The sequence below is a fragment of the Gobio gobio genome (genome assembly GCF_949357685.1).
Source record: "Gobio gobio genome assembly, chromosome: 2".
NCBI lineage: Eukaryota > Metazoa > Chordata > Actinopteri > Cypriniformes > Gobionidae > Gobio > Gobio gobio.
Genome location: NC_137098.1, coordinates 56,604,142 through 56,622,754, shown reverse-complemented (window position 1 = coordinate 56,622,754; position 18,613 = coordinate 56,604,142). Strand labels below are relative to the sequence as shown.

General features: G+C 38.0%; 1 protein-coding gene across 2 annotated transcripts in view; it reads right to left on the bottom strand.

Annotated features, from left to right (window-relative positions):
• The window catches only part of dagla (diacylglycerol lipase, alpha), a 49,096-nt gene that overhangs the window by 14,943 nt on the left and 15,540 nt on the right, over positions 1-18,613 (bottom strand). For both annotated transcript variants that reach the window (XM_079802112.1, XM_079802111.1), the window contains exons 2-16: positions 15,372-15,473; positions 12,606-12,817; positions 10,572-10,673; positions 7,741-7,879; positions 6,422-6,509; positions 6,199-6,333; positions 6,010-6,087; positions 5,802-5,926; positions 4,849-5,002; positions 4,559-4,642; positions 3,706-3,783; positions 3,529-3,609; positions 1,879-2,021; positions 597-665; positions 452-524 (exon numbers count right to left, since the gene is read on the bottom strand). In XM_079802112.1, the coding sequence (XP_079658238.1) occupies positions 452-524; positions 597-665; positions 1,879-2,021; positions 3,529-3,609; positions 3,706-3,783; positions 4,559-4,642; positions 4,849-5,002; positions 5,802-5,926; positions 6,010-6,087; positions 6,199-6,333; positions 6,422-6,509; positions 7,741-7,879; positions 10,572-10,673; positions 12,606-12,817; positions 15,372-15,466 (1,656 nt within the window). In that variant the 5' untranslated portion in view covers positions 15,467-15,473. The remainder of the gene's footprint in view (positions 1-451; positions 525-596; positions 666-1,878; positions 2,022-3,528; positions 3,610-3,705; positions 3,784-4,558; positions 4,643-4,848; positions 5,003-5,801; positions 5,927-6,009; positions 6,088-6,198; positions 6,334-6,421; positions 6,510-7,740; positions 7,880-10,571; positions 10,674-12,605; positions 12,818-15,371; positions 15,474-18,613) is intronic.

Sequence of the window (18,613 nt, the reverse complement as noted above, 5' to 3'; positions counted from 1 at the left end):
CCACTGACAAATTTTAATATAACTCCGATTGTATTCGTCTGAAAGAAAAAGGTCATATACACCTAGAATGACTTGAGGGTGAGTAAATCATGGGCTAATTTTCATTTTTTGGATGAACTAACCCTTTAAAATTTTGAAACATTTCAAAACAGTTATGACGTGACGAAGCCTGGTTTATGAAGCTTCATGAAGCAGTGTTTCGAAAAACGCCCATCACTACCCTTTGCATGTATTTTAGACCACGTTTGCGGATTACCCTAATGAAGCTGCATTTAGATCTTCAATCCGTGTGTGTCAGAGCAGTTCTTTGCAGTTACATACTGTGTACAAACGTGTCAGCAAGTGAATCAATGTAATAGTGTTAGTAAACAGTAAACGGTTAATTTCAACGATGCTGATGATGGCACAGACACTGTGTTGTAACTCAGGGAATCAAGTCAAAGCAGCTCACCTTTGGTTTATCACTCTTCTGTAAGACTTCAAGTAGGTGGCGACGGAAGCCCTCAAGCTGAGAGAGGCCAATCCTGAATGAACATAAAAGCATAAGATAAACGTTCATCTGCTTAGACTTACAAATATTTACAACACTCATTTACCTGGGGACCAGATCTTTTCCCAACACGACTGAGGTGACGAACTCTTTCGAGTACACCATTGCATCCTCACTGTGAATTAAACAGAAACAGAAGTCTGTGATTAAACACGTTCTGTAAATGTCAACATGAAAAGTGTTTAGCCTTAATGTGACAGATTTCAGATTGAAATGTGATATTCGACAATCGATTACACTGACTTTATACATAAGGTACATGTTGTTCATTTTAGCGTTCCTATCTTTTCATGCAAAAACAAAACAAACTGTGCTAACAGTGTAAAGTATATTTCAAGCATGGCAGGCAAGAATTTCTCTAATCCGTAACTGACATCATGAATGGCATAAACATGAAAGAGTAGTTGTGAGACACATTACCTACTGAATTAAACCAATAACTCTGTGTTTCAGAAAAAAGCTTTGGGGCGAATCTCAATTCAAATAACATCCTTCCAAAAGATTAGTGAATCTTGTGGATTTGTGCATTCATGTATGTTTTTTGGACTACCGGTAATATTTCCCACAACCTCTTGCATTACAGAGGAGAACTGTAGTTTGTGACCAACCTCTTGAGAGTTTTTTTTAAATGTATGAAGCTGAAATTTACACTACCATTGAAACATTTGGTAAGGTCGGTAAGATTTTATTAATGTCGTTTAATCAAGTCTCTTATGCTCACCATGCCTACATTTATTTGATCAAAAAGACAGTAAAACAGTTATATTGTAAAATATCTTCATTCTTTTGACCAATTTAATGAATTGTTGCGGAATAAAAGTATTAATTTCTGTCAAAAAAAAAAAACATTCTGACCCCAAACCTAATTCACTGACATTCCAGTCCTTTGCCGGAAATGTAAATTTCAGTCACACTATTCGAAAATTGGCAGGTGTGACATCACGGATCACAACACTGCAAGCACGTTTTAATTTAAAGGAACATAAGAACATGAAAAATGCTTTGTTCCTCATATAAATTTATAATTCAACTATGGCATCCAAAGAATGGTGCTTTTTAAAATCTCTTATATAATGTTGGAAAACATGAGGTTGAGAAAATAATGACAACACTTTCTTTTTTCCCCGAGCGAACTAATCCTTTAACACCAAATTAATCTATGCACATGAGTCTGATCTAATGTCATCATGCCTCAGTGACTGCTAAACACACTCTTACTCTCAGAGGAGATCAGTTTTCAGATTTCTCTATAAATGTAGTGCAAAAAAGATACTGCACTACATTGATACTACCCAGTAACAATGCGACAATGGCAAGGTCACACTGACCTGAGGAGGCCGCCAGGAGGGGAGTACGAATAGCAATGCAGTGAAGGATACTGCGGCCGGAGGAGGAAGGACAGGATGGCGGCCGTACCCGCACCCAGAGAGTGACCCACAATCACCAGCCCGTAGTGCATCGTCCCTTTACCCTGAGACATGGACGTACACAAACACAGCAATCTAGAACTTTTTGTGTCACATGATAGCATACACAATGAAAAGGCAACATGCAAGTGTTGTCTGAAGATACTGGAGAGAATCACTTAAAGGGATAGTTCACCCAAAAATAAAATGTGATGTTTTTCTGCTTACCCCCAAGGCATCCAAGATGTAGGTGTCTTTGTTTCTTCAGTAGAACACAAATTAAGTTTTTTAACTCCAAACGTTGCCGTCTGTCAGTCGTTTCTCTCAGAAACCGATCGTTTCGTGTCTTAAGACATCAATGTGTCGTCATGAGCCGCAGGGTTTAATTTGAAGTTGTCCGTGCATGTTTTTTTTTACTTAAATAGAATTGGACCCCATTCACATGCATTATACGACTGACAGACGACAATGGTTGGAGTTAAAAATCTTCATTTGTGTTCTACTGAAGAAACAAAGAGACCTACATCTTGGATGCCCTGGGGGCAAGCAGAAAAACATAACATTTTCGTTTTTGGGTGAACTATCCCTTTAACAGTTGTCACATTGCCATGCTCATGCCATCGGTTATTCCTTTTTTAAGACTTGCACAAATAATATGCATCTCAAATTATTTTACTTAATTAAACAGGCACACAACTGCAAAATAGGAAAATTGCACAATCAAAATACTCAAGATATGTTTTAATCAATATATACAAGTCATGTATTGAAGTTGGTTTATGTACTGATATAGCAATACTTACAAATAAGAGGTGGATTGCTATTCGATTTTGCTCATACGATAATTATGTGTTTAAAGAAAAGCAATAAACAAATCATTGAGTGAGACTGGTAAAATTGATATACTGAATGTATACCGAATGTGATAACACCGTTTACTGCGTTTCTGTAGACAGTTTACAGTGTAAAAAAAATACCAATAATATTCTAAATAAAATATTTTATGTATAATGCAAACTTTTATAATAAACAAGTGTGTGAAATGTATATGCTTCTTCTACACCCAGATGCTCATTCAGAAAGATGACATTTGCACTCTTACACCCCTCTACAATATATTTCGATATAAACACCATTAAGTAAACATAATTCATCAAACGTAGGTCATAAGCCAACGCTTGGTATAAATAGTATTCACCGATTGTGAAATGAAAGTGTCAGCCTGTAAAATGTTTTTACTTTGAACGTGCTGCACTTACATTTATTTAATTCAATCATAACCTTTCAAATGTAATAATCACATTATTATATCATATCGCAATTCCTGTTTTTCTGTCTTCAAATTTAAAACTGAACGATAATTAAGAGTTTTTTGTACCATTTAATACATTTAAGAATTTTTAAATGACCCAAAGGAACCCTGATGCTGTATACAATATTCTGTATCTTAAGTTGCCACCACATTAGAGTTGCATCAGGCATTATTTCATTGGGGATGGTGTGTTGCACGCACATAAAGCATAGAATCAACCATATGTGTGCGTTTAAAACATGACAAATGTTTAAACTTACCAAATCCCTCCCAAAGGCTTGAGAGAGAATCATTTCTTGCTCTAGTTTCTTCTTTATGTATTCAGCTGAATAAACCATTCCCTAAATAAAGGATTCACAAAAAGAAAGAATGAGTTTGTGTTCATATCTGTCAATGTGTATCCTGTTTGTGTCTATATGCATGTGTTTATGTAGAACCTTGTGTCCGAGCCACGTGCCGTGCTGCTCCTCTAGAGGCAAACGCTCAGAATCGCCTGTGAGATCTGTTAAAGCGTCCTGAGAAAGAGGGAGAAAGATAAACTTGTTAAATGGTAAACCATTGACTTATGTAAGAGATAATTTACAGCAAGCCAGCCATTATTGCAAAAAACTTTTGGGTTTATATTGCAAGGCTGACTGTTGGCGCTCTTTACATTAGCCCACTAATTACATGGCTACAAATAAATAAATGGTCATTAAATATTGATTAGAGTAAATTGTTCTATTATGTGAAAGAAAGAGACAACAGAGTGATAAAAGAAACATGAAACTAGCAAAGCTTTTTACGAAATCGATAGCCTGGTGCTGTAGTCGGATGTACAGTTTAGTGTCATTTTAAAAGAGTTTACTGATTCCAGACCATTAATTTATTATTTTTGTCCTTAAAATGCTCTTGTATGGTTAAAGTACTTTCTTTATGTCATAGCTTAAAAATACTGCTTAGAAACAGCCTATATTTTAATGTATATTCAGTTTTTATTTTAGTTTTATTAAAGTGCCCCTATTATGTTATTTTATAGGCTCCTAATTTTGTTTTGACAGTCTCCTACAATAAGTTTGCATGCATCCAAGGTCAATTATATACATTGTAGCATTATATTTTTTTACACAGTGTCTGAAGCGGTTCGATAAAGGATTCGGTATCTCTAAACCCTCCTTTCCGAGAGTCTCTGCTCTGATTGGTCAGATGGCCCATTCTGTTTTAATTCTCTGAACATACACATAAGCACATGAGGATGGCTTCACTGTAAAAAGAGAAAGAGCTGTTACAGTACACATGTGGCTGACTCACCTTAGGGGACAATGTTCCTCTGATGCTGATCACGACTTTTTTCTTTGCATGATCCACTGCTACAAAGAAGGGCGTCTCATAAACCTACAAATCACATCCAAAAATATGGACAATAATTTGTCTTAAATCACACATTTCACACTTATCACATCAGTTACGGCTTCTCAAACATTTTAGTCAGACGATGACTCATTGATGTGAACAGACATCGCACGGATTATCACACAAGACATCACTCCTCAGGATTTCAGGGGTCAGGGGAGTTAAAGAATTATTGAAAGATGTCGTACTGCGTCATGGCAGGATGTGTAGACAATCTGGACTTCTTTAAGATCTCGGTCCAGGAATTGCCGTCGAATGGCAAGAACATTACAGCCACAGCAGTTATCCTCCTCAACGGTGACAGACTGAGAGAGACGAGAACCTGAAACTGAAGTATTACAGCTGACAAGAGAGAGAAAAAAGGAAGAGAATTTATTTAATTTCATCCATGTCCATAATAACATTCAATTTCATCCATGTGTCCTAAACAGGCATTGATTTACCATGAGAAAATGTAAAAAAGACAAATAACAAATTAGTTATTATCAAGAAAAATTCAAGAAAAAAGAAAAAAATATATTATTTAATTACAAAAAACAATAAAAAGATAAATAACTTGTTCCAATTTAAAATAACTGTTTTCTATTATAATACATTTTTAATATATTATTTATTCCTGTGATGCAAAGCTGAATTTTCAGCATCATTACTCTAGTCTTCAGTGTCACATGATCCTTCAGAAGGCATTAATTTGAAATATGAATCTTCTGCAGCATTATACATGTCTTTACTGTCAACTTTGATCAACTGAATGCATCCTTGCTGAATAAAAGTATTAATTTATTTTATTTTTAAATCTTTTGCATTGCCATCACAGGAATACGTTGCATTTAAATTATTCCTAGTATTTAAATAGAAAACAGTTCTTTAAACTTTTTTTTAAATTAAATAAATGCAGCCTATCTCTCTCAAAATCGTTTAAAAATCTTAATTATTACAAACTTTTGACCGACAGTATAAGTATTACGATATTAAAATAGTATTTTTGACAAGGGAAGTATTCACAGTTAAACTCTGGATGCCGCTCACACTAAGTTTATTGAAGAGGCAAGTCTATCAAAACATGATGGTAGGAAAATATATCACTATAGGAGCCTCACTTATTTGCTCTTATCTCACGTTCACATGCGTTTTTACTTACGAGCAGGTGCTGATAAGTCTGCAGAGTCCACACGCTGGCTTTCTTAAAAGATATACGGGCCAGCCATACGCCGCCATGGCAAACAGCATGTAGTAACACACTTCCTTATACATGGCCATCTCAGACTGTAAACAGAAGGGGATAATTATATATATAAAAAAAACATATACCAACACAAGCACACACCTTTACTGTATTCTTGAAATACCGAGTTTTTGAGGTCCAAGTATTTAGTGTTGCGAGTTACAGGCATACCGGACAGAAAGGCTAAAACGTCATTGTTTGCCTACAAACAAACAAACAGAAAAACAAAAAAAATATATTATTTGGACAGTAAGGAATATTTGTCCAATCAAAAGTAATGTTACTGATAAGGTAATGCCATGATTCTGCAAACCTGATCCAAGATGGCTGATCTCTTAGCTCGTTGTCTCTGTCGGAGGAGCACCAAGCCAGCAATGATGTCACTCGGCACAATGTCCAGATCCCGGAAAAACTCGGCAAACAAGCTGGCCACCTCAGAGTAAGCGTCCTGAGAGAGAAAATCTTCTACTGAGAATGCTGTTTGCGCTCTCACAGTAACTGGCATGTGTGTGTTTGAGTTGGTGCTTGAGTCTTACAGATTGTGTATCTTTTGCTCTAGTGCAGCACATGAAGAATTTGAGTCTCCTGCTCCAGCTGCTGGCTTGACCCTCTTCTAGCCTGTGTCTGAAAGAGACAGATGCAACCCAACTGAGCAAATATCATGAGAAGATTTGGGAATTATAGGCCAAGAGATAGTGGAATGGCAATGACGCAAACACAATAGAAGGGGGTGTCAAAATCATAACAGCGAGTAAAATCTGTGCAAATTTTGTGTTACATACACTGACAGGAACCAAACTAGTTGACAGCCGACATAATGGCAATATATATACACAATACCAGTTAATGGGATGTGCACAATATTGTTGAAATTAAACAACACTTAATTTATTTTAAAAAAATATAGAGCATAAAATATGAATACAGTTCAGTATCATGTATATACAATTATATAATTACACACATTTATATGCCATTATACATCTACATATGTATTCATATTTTGAATTAGCTTTCATAAGTTTTAGTACATTTTGTTATGTGCTTTTGTCATTTTTATTTGTTTTTTTCTATTTCCATTTAGATTTAATTTCTTTTTATTTCAGTACTTCAACCTATTATATTTCAGTTAATTAAGGTTTTCAGCTAATTTTTATATTTTATTTTAGCTTTATTTTAATTGAGAAAAAAGTTTTTAAAAGTCTAGGTTTTAGTTAACAATAACACTGAGATTTCATAAAGATTCAAGCAAAAAATTTGAATTATTCTATTCAATATCTTTTTCAATCATGTATTTGTTTTTATGTATTATGTTGTTCTGTTTGTTTCTTTATTGTTAGGTATTAAATTATACTGTTATATTGTATTATTATGTGGGTTTATTTGGGGTTTTGTTAGTCAGGTAATTGGTAAAAGAAGTACTATACTCTTATTAGTTGCTGAAAGCATAAAAAGTCTGCATATTTTTTATCATTCCATCCCTAAACTGTTCATGATAGAACTAAAAATGCAGTTTTTAATAACTTTTGAATTCATCAACTGATGGGGGCATCACAAAATAAGCTACACTTTTAAAAATAAAGGTTCATAAAGGAGATTTTTTTTCACAGTAATGCGATGGAACATCCATTTTAGGTTCCACAAAGAACCTTTAAGCAAATAGTTCTTAAAAGAACAGTTTTTTTTTCATAGAGTGAAGAACATTTTAATAATCTGAAGAACCTTTATCACTATAAAGAATCTTTTGTGCAATGTAAATATTCCATGGATGTTAAAGGTTCTTCATGGAACCATTGATGCCAACAAAGTACCTTTATTTTTAAGAGTGTAGCGAGAAAACAATAAAGCGCTGTACCTGAGGGTGTATGTGGTGAGGTTACGCTGACGGCGGCGAGTTTGTTTCAGCTTCACAAAGGTCCGCCCGGTGGGGTCAAAGGTACACATCATGGTGAAACACACGCTGAAGATGACCAACCAGTTACACACAACAATTCCTGTTAAAAATAAATAAAAATAAAAATTGTTTCTACATTTTAAATGTGCTGCAGACATCTTCACTTGTTTTAGACAGTTCAGCAGGAAGCTATTCACTGTAAAACAAACCAACTGTCTCTTTGTCAGTACATGTCTTGTATAGATTGATCAGCATGGAAGTGAAGTGTGCTATTATGGAATGGGGGTGGACAATGAGCGACACTGATTCATGGTCAGCACAGACATGGAAAGCTACACTAGGCGTATTGTTAGAAAGTGTGCGTTGAGATTCCAGGGCATAAATAGCTTTCTAATTCACAAGAATCTGCTGAGATTAACAAGGGGAGGTTTCATGAGATTTGAACATGCCTGGACTGTCTCCTGCCGCAAGGACATCACACTCTCTCTGTTTTTGATCTTGTGCTGACAGCTGTGCTATGGCTGTATATGCAGTACCGTGCAACAGTAGAAATGTGGAGATTTTTCTATACAGTGGTAGATATGCTTGTATGCCTGCTGTTCCATATTAACACTAATTTATCTGTCTTATCTTTTGGTTTATAACAATCCAAGGAAAAAGAGAGCAAATACTCAAATTTCTCAAGTATTTAAAGGTCCCATGGCATTACATTTTCATTTTATGAGGTTTTTCAACATTAACATGAGTTCCCGTAGCCTGAATATTGTCCCCAAGTGGATAGAAATGTTGATCGGTGTAAAACCGAGTTCTGGCTGTCTTTCTCTGCCTTTGAGAAAATGACAGGCCAGACGAGCCAATCCTGAAGTCTCCTGGTTTGACGTCCAAGCAGGAACGGTTACCTCCCTTTCCTCCGCCCAGAGAATCTGGCACGCCCATTCAAACGCTCGAGAGAATAGAGATCATTGCTTGTGAACGAGTGAACGCTGGCAGTTTCTCAGTGTTTGGATGTACAAATGAAAACAGAAGTCTTTTTTCAGTTCCTTCTGATCTGTGATCAGTGATTTCTGATGTGTAGCTAATTATTTATTATTCGTGCACACGCAGCTCTCTCTCTCCAGACAGAACGGTGTTTTCTATCTTGTGAGTCAGTGTTTTTGTACGTCCTCGTCGCGTCTATCGGTTCTAAAATGTGCATACAGTCATGAGTTTCTGCTCAACATCGGCAGAGTCACATCGTTAGAGATAAACTTCACACACGCCGAAGCTCGGGCTGCACTGGCCGGTCGGCCTTCAACATCCCCGACCCCCAGTACTGCATCTGGCCCACAGCGGAGGCACCAAACGCGGCGTGAGATTAAGCAGAAGGGAGGGTAAACGTGAGCATATTCGGGCTAGCCAGCCTAGCCCCACAATAAACTGGATTACATTCGATTACTGCTGTTGTGTCTTTGTTTGCGCTGTGTACTCAACGCGCGTCACTGACGCTTTTATTTTATTTTAAAAATAATGCTATTATCAACAATTACTTTTAACTCGTTCATCTCGACAGCTGTAATGGTACTTTGCATGTGTTACAAAGTTGGTAATAATGATGAAGACGGACTCGGCGTGACTGGGACTCGTGTTTATTCAGAACTCTCAGATACAAACACAATAAACTCGCGCTGACTGACAGCGCTCTCATAACTCAGTTGTTACTATAAATAATTTTGTTAGCAATCGCTGAGCTCCGTCTCTGGTACATTAGTGATGTCCGGTTCGCGAATGATCTTTCTTTTGAACCAGTTCTTTTTAGTGAACCGAATCAGTTCACCAAATCGGACTGAATCGTTCTAAACGTTTCGCGTCTCCAGTCAGCGCTGATCCATAATTTACTAAAGTTACTAACTTTCTGACATGAGTGACAGTCCCTCCGACTAGAAATAAACGAATAACCTGAAGTATATGCTGTAACTACAACAGTTACAACATAGTTGTCACAACAATGAGCCACAAAGGTTGCCATCGATCACACTACATCTTGAAACTCCGGGGAATTAACCGTTTTTAAAAAAAACACTGAACAGAGGAGAGTCTGCTGTCGAAAAGAGAACGCGTCAGAGCTTGTAACAAAACAAGAATCAACTTTGGCTTTTCAGAGAATGCGAGAATTGAGAGATGTCGCAAAAGCGACGCAGAGATGGCAATTTTAGTACTCAACAGGTGAGCAAGGTATTTTATTGAACATTTAAATTGCCATATGTAGCTCTCTAACAGAGTTCGTTCATTATGGGTTAACATTTCATTATAGTGCTGTGCTGGAATTTATTTTCAAGTACGTACCGTGTCTATTAATGGGTATAGCCACAGTAACATCTTCAGCTAGTCAGCTTGAGATCCTTTCCATCTAATAGTAGTTAGTAGTGAATGTTTTATGAGCAGAAGGATAATCTCTCTCTCTCTCTCTCTCTCTCTCTCTCTTTTTAGTTATAGGAAAGAACCATATTCATCCGCACAGACACGCAGAGCAAAAGCACAACCAAAGCAATGTTCTTCCACAAAATGCAAGCAGTTTTGTTTTTAACCGCTAGAGGGCTAAAAGTTACATGGAATACCTTTGAATGTACTGGATTAAATAAAAAATAGGCATTACCATGCATTCAAATCTAAACAAATTATTAATTTAATTTACAGTAAATCTAACTATATTGTGGTATATAACATTACAATAATATACAATATTAGAGTAACAATATTACTCTTAAATGTCAAAATATATTGTACACCCCAAAATGTTTTTACTCATGTCTTACCCAGGGCGAGGTTCTTGGCGGTGATGTCGGGGCAGGGCTGGTAGTACTGCACCAACCAGACGATGCCCACCACCGCGTACACCAGCTCCACCAGCAGGATGGCTGCAGAGAGGAGGAGCAATTAATGCAAAGTGTTGATTTAAGGCCTAATCACATGGAGTATGAGTTTTCATTTTCAGTGCAAAATTATTTTACAATAAAACAATGCAACTACCCAAAACAATCTTCTTATGTTAAGCACCAGTATTATTATTCCTCATAATTTTCAAACCTATAATCCTTAACAGTTAAACCATGCGTGTATCAGAAACAGCGCAAATGTACACAATTATTGTATAAAACAGGATTTTATGGGATTGCTTGCTCCACAAAGGACGTTTGAAATGCCGCCTTCAAATTTGGAGTAGCATTTGCTTCAGGAGCAATGAATGTTGAATTCAGAATGTTGCATATGCAAATTAAGTAAAACATTGACAATTCTTGTTTTTATATGGAATATTGCATTATTTATCAAAAACGATGTATCTGTAAAAAAATAACTTCCCCTCCCTCTTGCTGCAACATCTCTTCTCTTCTCTGATGATGTGTTTACTGGCATTAATCGACCAATAGCAAACCACAACCATCCAATCAATTCCTCATGGACAAAATCAAGTCCCCCCCTACATTTGTTCTTGTTTGAGAAGCCGTATCACTCGGATATACACTCACCTAAAGGATTATTAGGAACACCATACTAATACTGTGTTTGACCCCCTTTCGCCTTCATAACTGCCTTTATTCTACGTGGCATTGATTTAACAAGGTGCTGAAAGCATTCTTTAGAAATGTTGGCCCATATTGATAGTATAGCATCTTGCAGTTGATGGAGATTTGTGGGATGCACATCCAGGGCACGAAGCTCCCGTTCCACCACATCCCAAAGATGCTCTATTGGGTTGATATCTGGTGACTGTGGGGCCATTTTAGTACAGTGAACTCATTGTCATGTTCAAGAAACCAATTTGAAATGATTCGAGCTTTGAGACATGGTGCATTATCCTGCTGGAAGTAGCCATCAGAGGATGGGTACATGCATGGTGGTCATAAAGGGATGAACATGGTCAGAAACAATGCTCAGGTAGGCCGTGGCATTTAAACGATGCCCAATTGGCACTAAGGGGCCTAAAGTGGGCCAAGAAAACATCCCCCACACCATTACACCACCACCACCAGCCTGCACAGTGGCAACAAGGCATGATGGATCCATGTTCTCATTCTGTTTACGCCAAATTCTGACTCTACCATCTGAATGTCTCAACAGAAATCAAGACTCATCAGACCAGGCAACATTTTTCCAGTCTTCAACTGTCCAATTTTGGTGAGCTCATGCAAATTGTAGCCTCTTTTTCCTATTTGTAGTGGAGATGAGTGGTACCCGGTGGGGTCTTCTGCTGTTGTAGCCCATCCGCCTCAAGGTTGTGTGTGTTGTGGCTTCACAAATGCTTTGCTGCATTCCTCGGTTGTAACGAGTGGTTATTTCAGTCAAAGTTGCTCTTCTATCAGCTTGAATCAGTCGGCCCATTCTCCTCTGACCTCTAGCATCAACATGGCATTTTCGCCCACAGGACTGCCGCATACTGGATGTTTTTCCCTTTTCACACCATTCTTTGTAAACCCTAGAAATGGTTGTGCGTGAAAATCCCAGTAACTGAGCAGACTGGCCCGTCTGGTACCAACAACCATGCCACGCTCAAAATTGCTTAAAATCACCTTTCTTTCCCATTTTGACATTCAGTTTGGAGTTCAGGAGATTGTCTTGACCAGGACCACACCCCTAAATGCATTGAATCAATGTGATTGGTTTATTAGATAATTGCATTAATGAGAAATTGAACAGATGTTCCTAATAATCCTTTAGGTGAGTGTAGGTCACAATAGGGAAGAAAAGTTCCATTTCATGCCAACTTCAACAGATCTGACATATGAGATCCAATGTACTGAGAGAACTGTGCAAGTGAAAAGTGCACAGAAAAGTGCAAGTGTGTGACTTACCCAGCCGTATATAGAGCACATACTGCACTGCCTCTCTGGGTTGTGTGTACAGAATGCTGCCCCTCATGCTCAGCCACATGATGGCGCTCTCGCAGATCAGACAGCTGACCAGGATGCCAAGGTAACCACGACCGTGATCCACCAGCGTGATTGAGCATGACTGCGCTGAATTGTACGGCAGCCCAAAGAGAACCATGGATAGAACCACCAGCCTGCCGAAAGACCACAGCCACAACATCACATAAACATACAAATGATCCCACACATCTCAGAAATGTGATATTTATGATGACATCATGTGCGTTAAAGGGATAGTTTACCCAAATATGAAAATTCTGTCATCATTTACTCACCCTCAAGTTGTTTCAAACCTGAATGAATTTCTTTCTTATTCTGAATTAAAAAATATATATTTTTGAGAATATCAGTAACCAAACAGTTGATGGCACCATTGACAATGGGTCAATGGGGCCCATCAACTGTTTGGTTATTTAATTTTCATTTTTGGGTGAACCATCCCTTTAAAGCAGGGGTCTCCAAACTCAGTCCTGGAGGGCCACTGTCCTGCAGAGTTTAGCTCCAGCCCCAAATAAACACACCTGAACCAGCCAATTAGTGTCTTACAAGGCCCTAGTTGGATACTGATTAGCATGTTCAGGTGTGTTTAATTGGGGTTGGAGCTAAACTCTGCAGGACAGTGGCCCTCCAGGACTGAGTTTGGAGACCCCTGCTTTAAAGTGATTTTTGGAATACAGCTGAATGTGTTGGACATGCTGAACATAAACAATAGTTTATTCTTGGGATTTCAGAATTGATATCTGTTCATAAAAATGAGAATAGATTAAAATTAAGAAAATCAATATTTTTAACCAGTGTGTAATTTTCCGGCAAGCTTTATCATTATTATTATTAACACAATAACGATTCATGCACAAAAAAGTGTATGAAATAAACAGTACTGTCAATAACAATTACAACTTATATTGTTCAGTACCAACAATTAAAAAATGACTCAACTCAGGAAAGTCAGGGCTTAAATAAACATATAGGTAGGCCTTATTCAATCAGGGCATTTAAGTAGCTTTTATAAACGTGCCTTAGAAAAAGATGTGCATCTTGAGACAAAACAATGGCACTGACTTATTTTAAGATATGTCAGTGCGAGTTGCTTTTAGTTAAAACAGCGATGCGTTTGTGTAAGAAAAATATCCATATTTAACATGTTATAAAGGAAAATATCTAGCTTCCCCCAGACTGCCTTCTGTATTTAAAGGGTTAGTTCACCCAAAAATGAAAATTCTGTCATTAATTACTCACCCTCATGTCGTTCGACACCCGTAAGACCTCCGTTCATATTCGGAACACAAATGAAGATATTTTTGTTGAAAGCTGATGGCTGAGAAAGGCTTCAGATAGGCCTCCATTGGCATTCAGTACATTAATCCTCCCAAGACCCATAAAAGGCACTTAAAACGTTGTTACAAAGTCCATCTCACCACAGTGACTGTACAATAATTTTACGATGCGACGACAATAGTTTTTGTGCGGAAAAAAAAATCTAAATAACACCTTTATCCAGCTTGTTATTGTCTTCCGTGTGTGCTTCCACGGCGCATGCGCGAGAATATGACGTAGCGCCAGCGTTCAGGAATCCATGAAATACACACTTTAACCCCATTTTGAGAACTACGCCGAGACCTAAAGCATGATCAATGTAGAATCCAACAGCTTAGACACGCGCGTCTTCCTCTGCTTATAAACAAATCGCTTCTGGGTCATGTGTCCGAACGCCGGATCTGCGTCATATTCTCGCGCATGCGCCGTGGAGGCACACACGGAAGACAATAACAAGCTGGATAAAGGTGTTATTTTGATTTTTTTTTGCGCACAAAAACTATTGTGGTCGCATCGTAAAATTATTGTAGAGCCACTGTGGTGAGATGGACTTTGTAACAACGTTTTAAGTGCCTTTTATGGGACTTGGGAGGATTAATGTACTGAATGCCAATGGAGGCCTATCTGAAGCCTTTCTCAGCATCAGCTTTCAACTAAAATATCTTCATTTGTGTTCCGAATGTCTGACGGGTGTCGAACGACATGAGGGTGAGTAATTAATGACAATTTTCATTTTTGGGTGAACTAACCCTTTAACTGACGCGGCGTATGACGTTAGACGCAACGCAAGCAATTTGACTGCGAGAGGCTTTTACACTTTCCTTGTGAGTTGAATACGAAAGGCGGTCTGGCAGAAGCTAGATATTTAAATTCATAAAGTTTTAAATATGGATATTTTTCTTAAGCAAACCCATCGATTCGCTTCAGAAGGCCTTTATTAACCCCCCAGAGCCATGTGGAGTACGTTTATGATGGATGTATGCCCTTTTTGGGGCTTCAAATTATTGGCTGTCATTCACTGCCATTATAAAGCTTGGATTAGCCAGGACATTTTTTAATATAACTGCGATTGTATTCGTCTGAAAGAAGAATGTCCTATACACCTAGGATGAGAGGAGAGTAAATCATTTGGGTGAACTAACCCTTTAACATTACTTAAAATTTTGGTCTACTTCAAATAAAAAAGTTACATCATAACACAACTCATAAAAATGTTTGGGAACTGCTGTTATATTGCACGACTGAATCTCCAAATTCACCTCTTAAGACTTCTATTGACATCAGGTCTGGTTATAAGAGCTCATTTTCCTACTGATTTCATTTATGCACAAATTGTAGAGGAACAAACTGTGCAGACAAACACAGACTCACCATATGCAGTGTAGTACGAACAGGAAGAAAGCCGGCAGCACCAGGTCATCACTGCCGACTGACCAGCGTCGCCGAAACAGTACCATGCCCGGCATCACTGCCCTGAAACACACACACACACACTCCAGTTACAGACCGCCTGACACACGCACTGAAAGACTTCTCATTCACCACTTCTTCATTTCTGCATTAAAGACGAGAGAAACAAGGAGAGGAAAACAACAACACGTGTACACACTACAGCTGCTGTGGTCCTCAGCTTTGCCTTACATTGAAACAGAACAACAGCTCTTCCACAAAGATTAGGACAATATTCCTGTAATCAGTCAGTGATTTTAAATAAATGGGGGAAAAAAGGAAAAGTCTGCTATTTACTCACTCTCACCATCAATAGTATTATAAAGTAGTTAATTTTTGGGTAAACTATTTCTATAATTGTGCATCAGAGATTGAAACTGCTTCTGGTCTGATAGGTATAAGACACAAGAAACATTATTAAAGATGGGGGGAAAAAAAGAAATGCAAAGAGGAAGTGACCCAGGAGAATGTTAACAGGAAAAGAAACCAATATTTGGTAAGTGTATCCTAAAGCATACTTGCCCAATATTTATTTTACTGTTGAGTGTTGTTTTGAGAGCATTACAAGTTGTAAATAAACCAAAGAGGTGGTTGCCAGGGAATTGGATGTACTTTGTGGACAGTGCATTGCTATACAGTTGCTAGGTTGTTTAGGTGTTTGTCTGGTTGCTAGGGCGTTCTGGGTGGTTTCCAGGGTATTGCTATGCAGTTGCTAAGGTGTGGTTGCTTAGTGCTTAACTATAGGGTTGCAAATAAATATTTTGATAATTCATCTTTTGATTATTTCCTTGATTAATTGGATAAATAAATATAAGCTACATACAGTATGTACATGTTTTAATATTGAGACCTCTTCTATTTATGATTGCTATCAGGATGTGAAGAGAGAGATTCAACCAGTATTACAAAACATAACACAAATTGCCTACCCACCTTTAAGGATTTCTTAAAATCTCAAACCTTGTGTGAGCAATTGTAGTAATGCTTGCCTCAGCAATCACCATTAACTACAAGACCATAACAAACAGAGTGAGGGCTACTGATGGTTTCCATGGATACCACTTCCAGTCCAGACACTGCAAACTTTCATTGTGTGGCAAAATTGCTCTATTTTCAACGCAAATCTCACTCAAAACATTTCATCGATCAGCCGGTACTTTCAGAGTACACAGATGATGTCCTTGTTTGACTGTGTTGTGGAGACTGGAGACAAAACTAGATGGCTGATGATGTATGACAATAATACAGGATGTGACGGCCATGTGTTTTGTTGATCTTTTTATGGGTCGGGGTAAAGGAACACGCCCTACCAAAGCACTTCCCCAAAACATTTGTGCTTTTTGGAGTGGAGATTAAAGTCAACATGAAATCAACATTTACTTCCATATTAATGGTTCATTGGTTTCATCTTACAAGTTTGTTAAAATCGTAAAAACCCTAAGTATGCACAATAGTAACAGTGATAATTTGACCACTGATAATGAACAGGTTTACCAATGACTTTCGTCATCATTTGTTTAAACAAATAGTTCCACCCCAAACTCCAGAAGTTGACATGGCAAACCCCTTAAACAAATACAGCAATAATTAAAAAGCTCTCTTTTGGAAGATAAACATGAATGGCGGACTTTTTGATATAAAAAAAAAAGACACTTTAGCTTTAAACCAGTAATCTTAAAAGGCACAATATGTAAGACTTTTGGATTAAAATATTCAACAACCATTAGAACAGTGTTATATATTTGGTTGACTTGTGTACTTACATTATACCAAATGTTTCCAAGAATGTTTAAATCCAGAGAAATAAGCAATTTTTACTAGGAAACAGACCGTGTCTGTGCATCGCCTATCAATGACATCATACCCGTGTTGCCCTCGTTTTCTGGCTTTATTTTGTAGAAACCATGGAAACACCAAAGAAACTTTAACATAGAATGTGTTTTATTAGACAGGTGAGCAACTGTTTGGATGCATTAAAAGGTCCCGTTTTTCGTGTTTTTTTTGAAGCTTTGATTGTGTTTACAGTGTGCAATATAACATGTGTTCATGTTTCGCGTGTAAAAAACACAGTATTTTTCACACAATTTACTTGTGTGAAACTATCTGTACTATCTGTATACTGCTGTTTTCACTGTCCTCAAAACGGCTTGAAAGATTTCCCTGTTCTATGAAGTCCCTCCTTCAGAAATACATAACGAGTTCTGATTTTGCCAGCGGTTCCCGTGTTGTGATTCGACAGCAGCTTAGCGCACGTTACCGGAAAGGTCACGCCTCTTACCATAACGGGGATGCATGCGCTCAATGATCTCTAAGTACAGCGTCCCTGGGAAAGCCAAACAAAGGTGACTTGACTCCGGGATGAAAATAAAAGCGTCTCGACGACATGGCGACAAACAAACTCTACAAACGCAACACTTCCTCTACTCCACGCGGGAGCAACAAGACCACGCCCCCTTTTTCGCGTATTCTTGTGGGCGGAGGTTAGTCGACAAACTGCTCTACTGACGTAATTAAAGCAGGATGTACAGAGTTGTAGTCCCAACCAGCCGTTCGCTGTAGGCTTTGAAAGGGAACTTCTGTTAAGTAAAATTTCTCGCTTGGCATTGAACTTTGAGCTTTATAATTTTACAGGTATTATAAATGCTCTAACAGCAACATTACACACTAACTAAAGTTTGAAAAATGGGATCACGAAGAACAGGACCTTTAATCGACAGAAAACGAGGCTAATGATGGTTATATAGCTCAACACAGTTAGTCTTATTGTTTAAATCTCGTTTCCCTGATTTACCACGAGTGCCATGTTTTACAATGCCTAACATTGATCTAGCTCACTGCAGTGTGCAACAAGTGTCTCATAGTAGCCACAGAGTGAAGGCACAGAGTAGCATTATAACAACTTTCAACACACTCAAATGTATCTAATATGATAAAACAGCGCTGTGTTACCCCCAAGCGGCAACCTCTCCCAGTTTCTCTTGAAGCCAACACAGAAGTGACTTAAACTGCAATTCATCGACTGGCCGCTAGAGACAGACTCCAAACGGGAGCAGAATCTCATTGAGCCCCATGTTAAAACGCCCAACTTTACAGCAGAAATAAAACATGTTTACAGCCTGGTACAAATTATGGTTTTGGTCTATATGGCTAATTTTGCCCTTCAT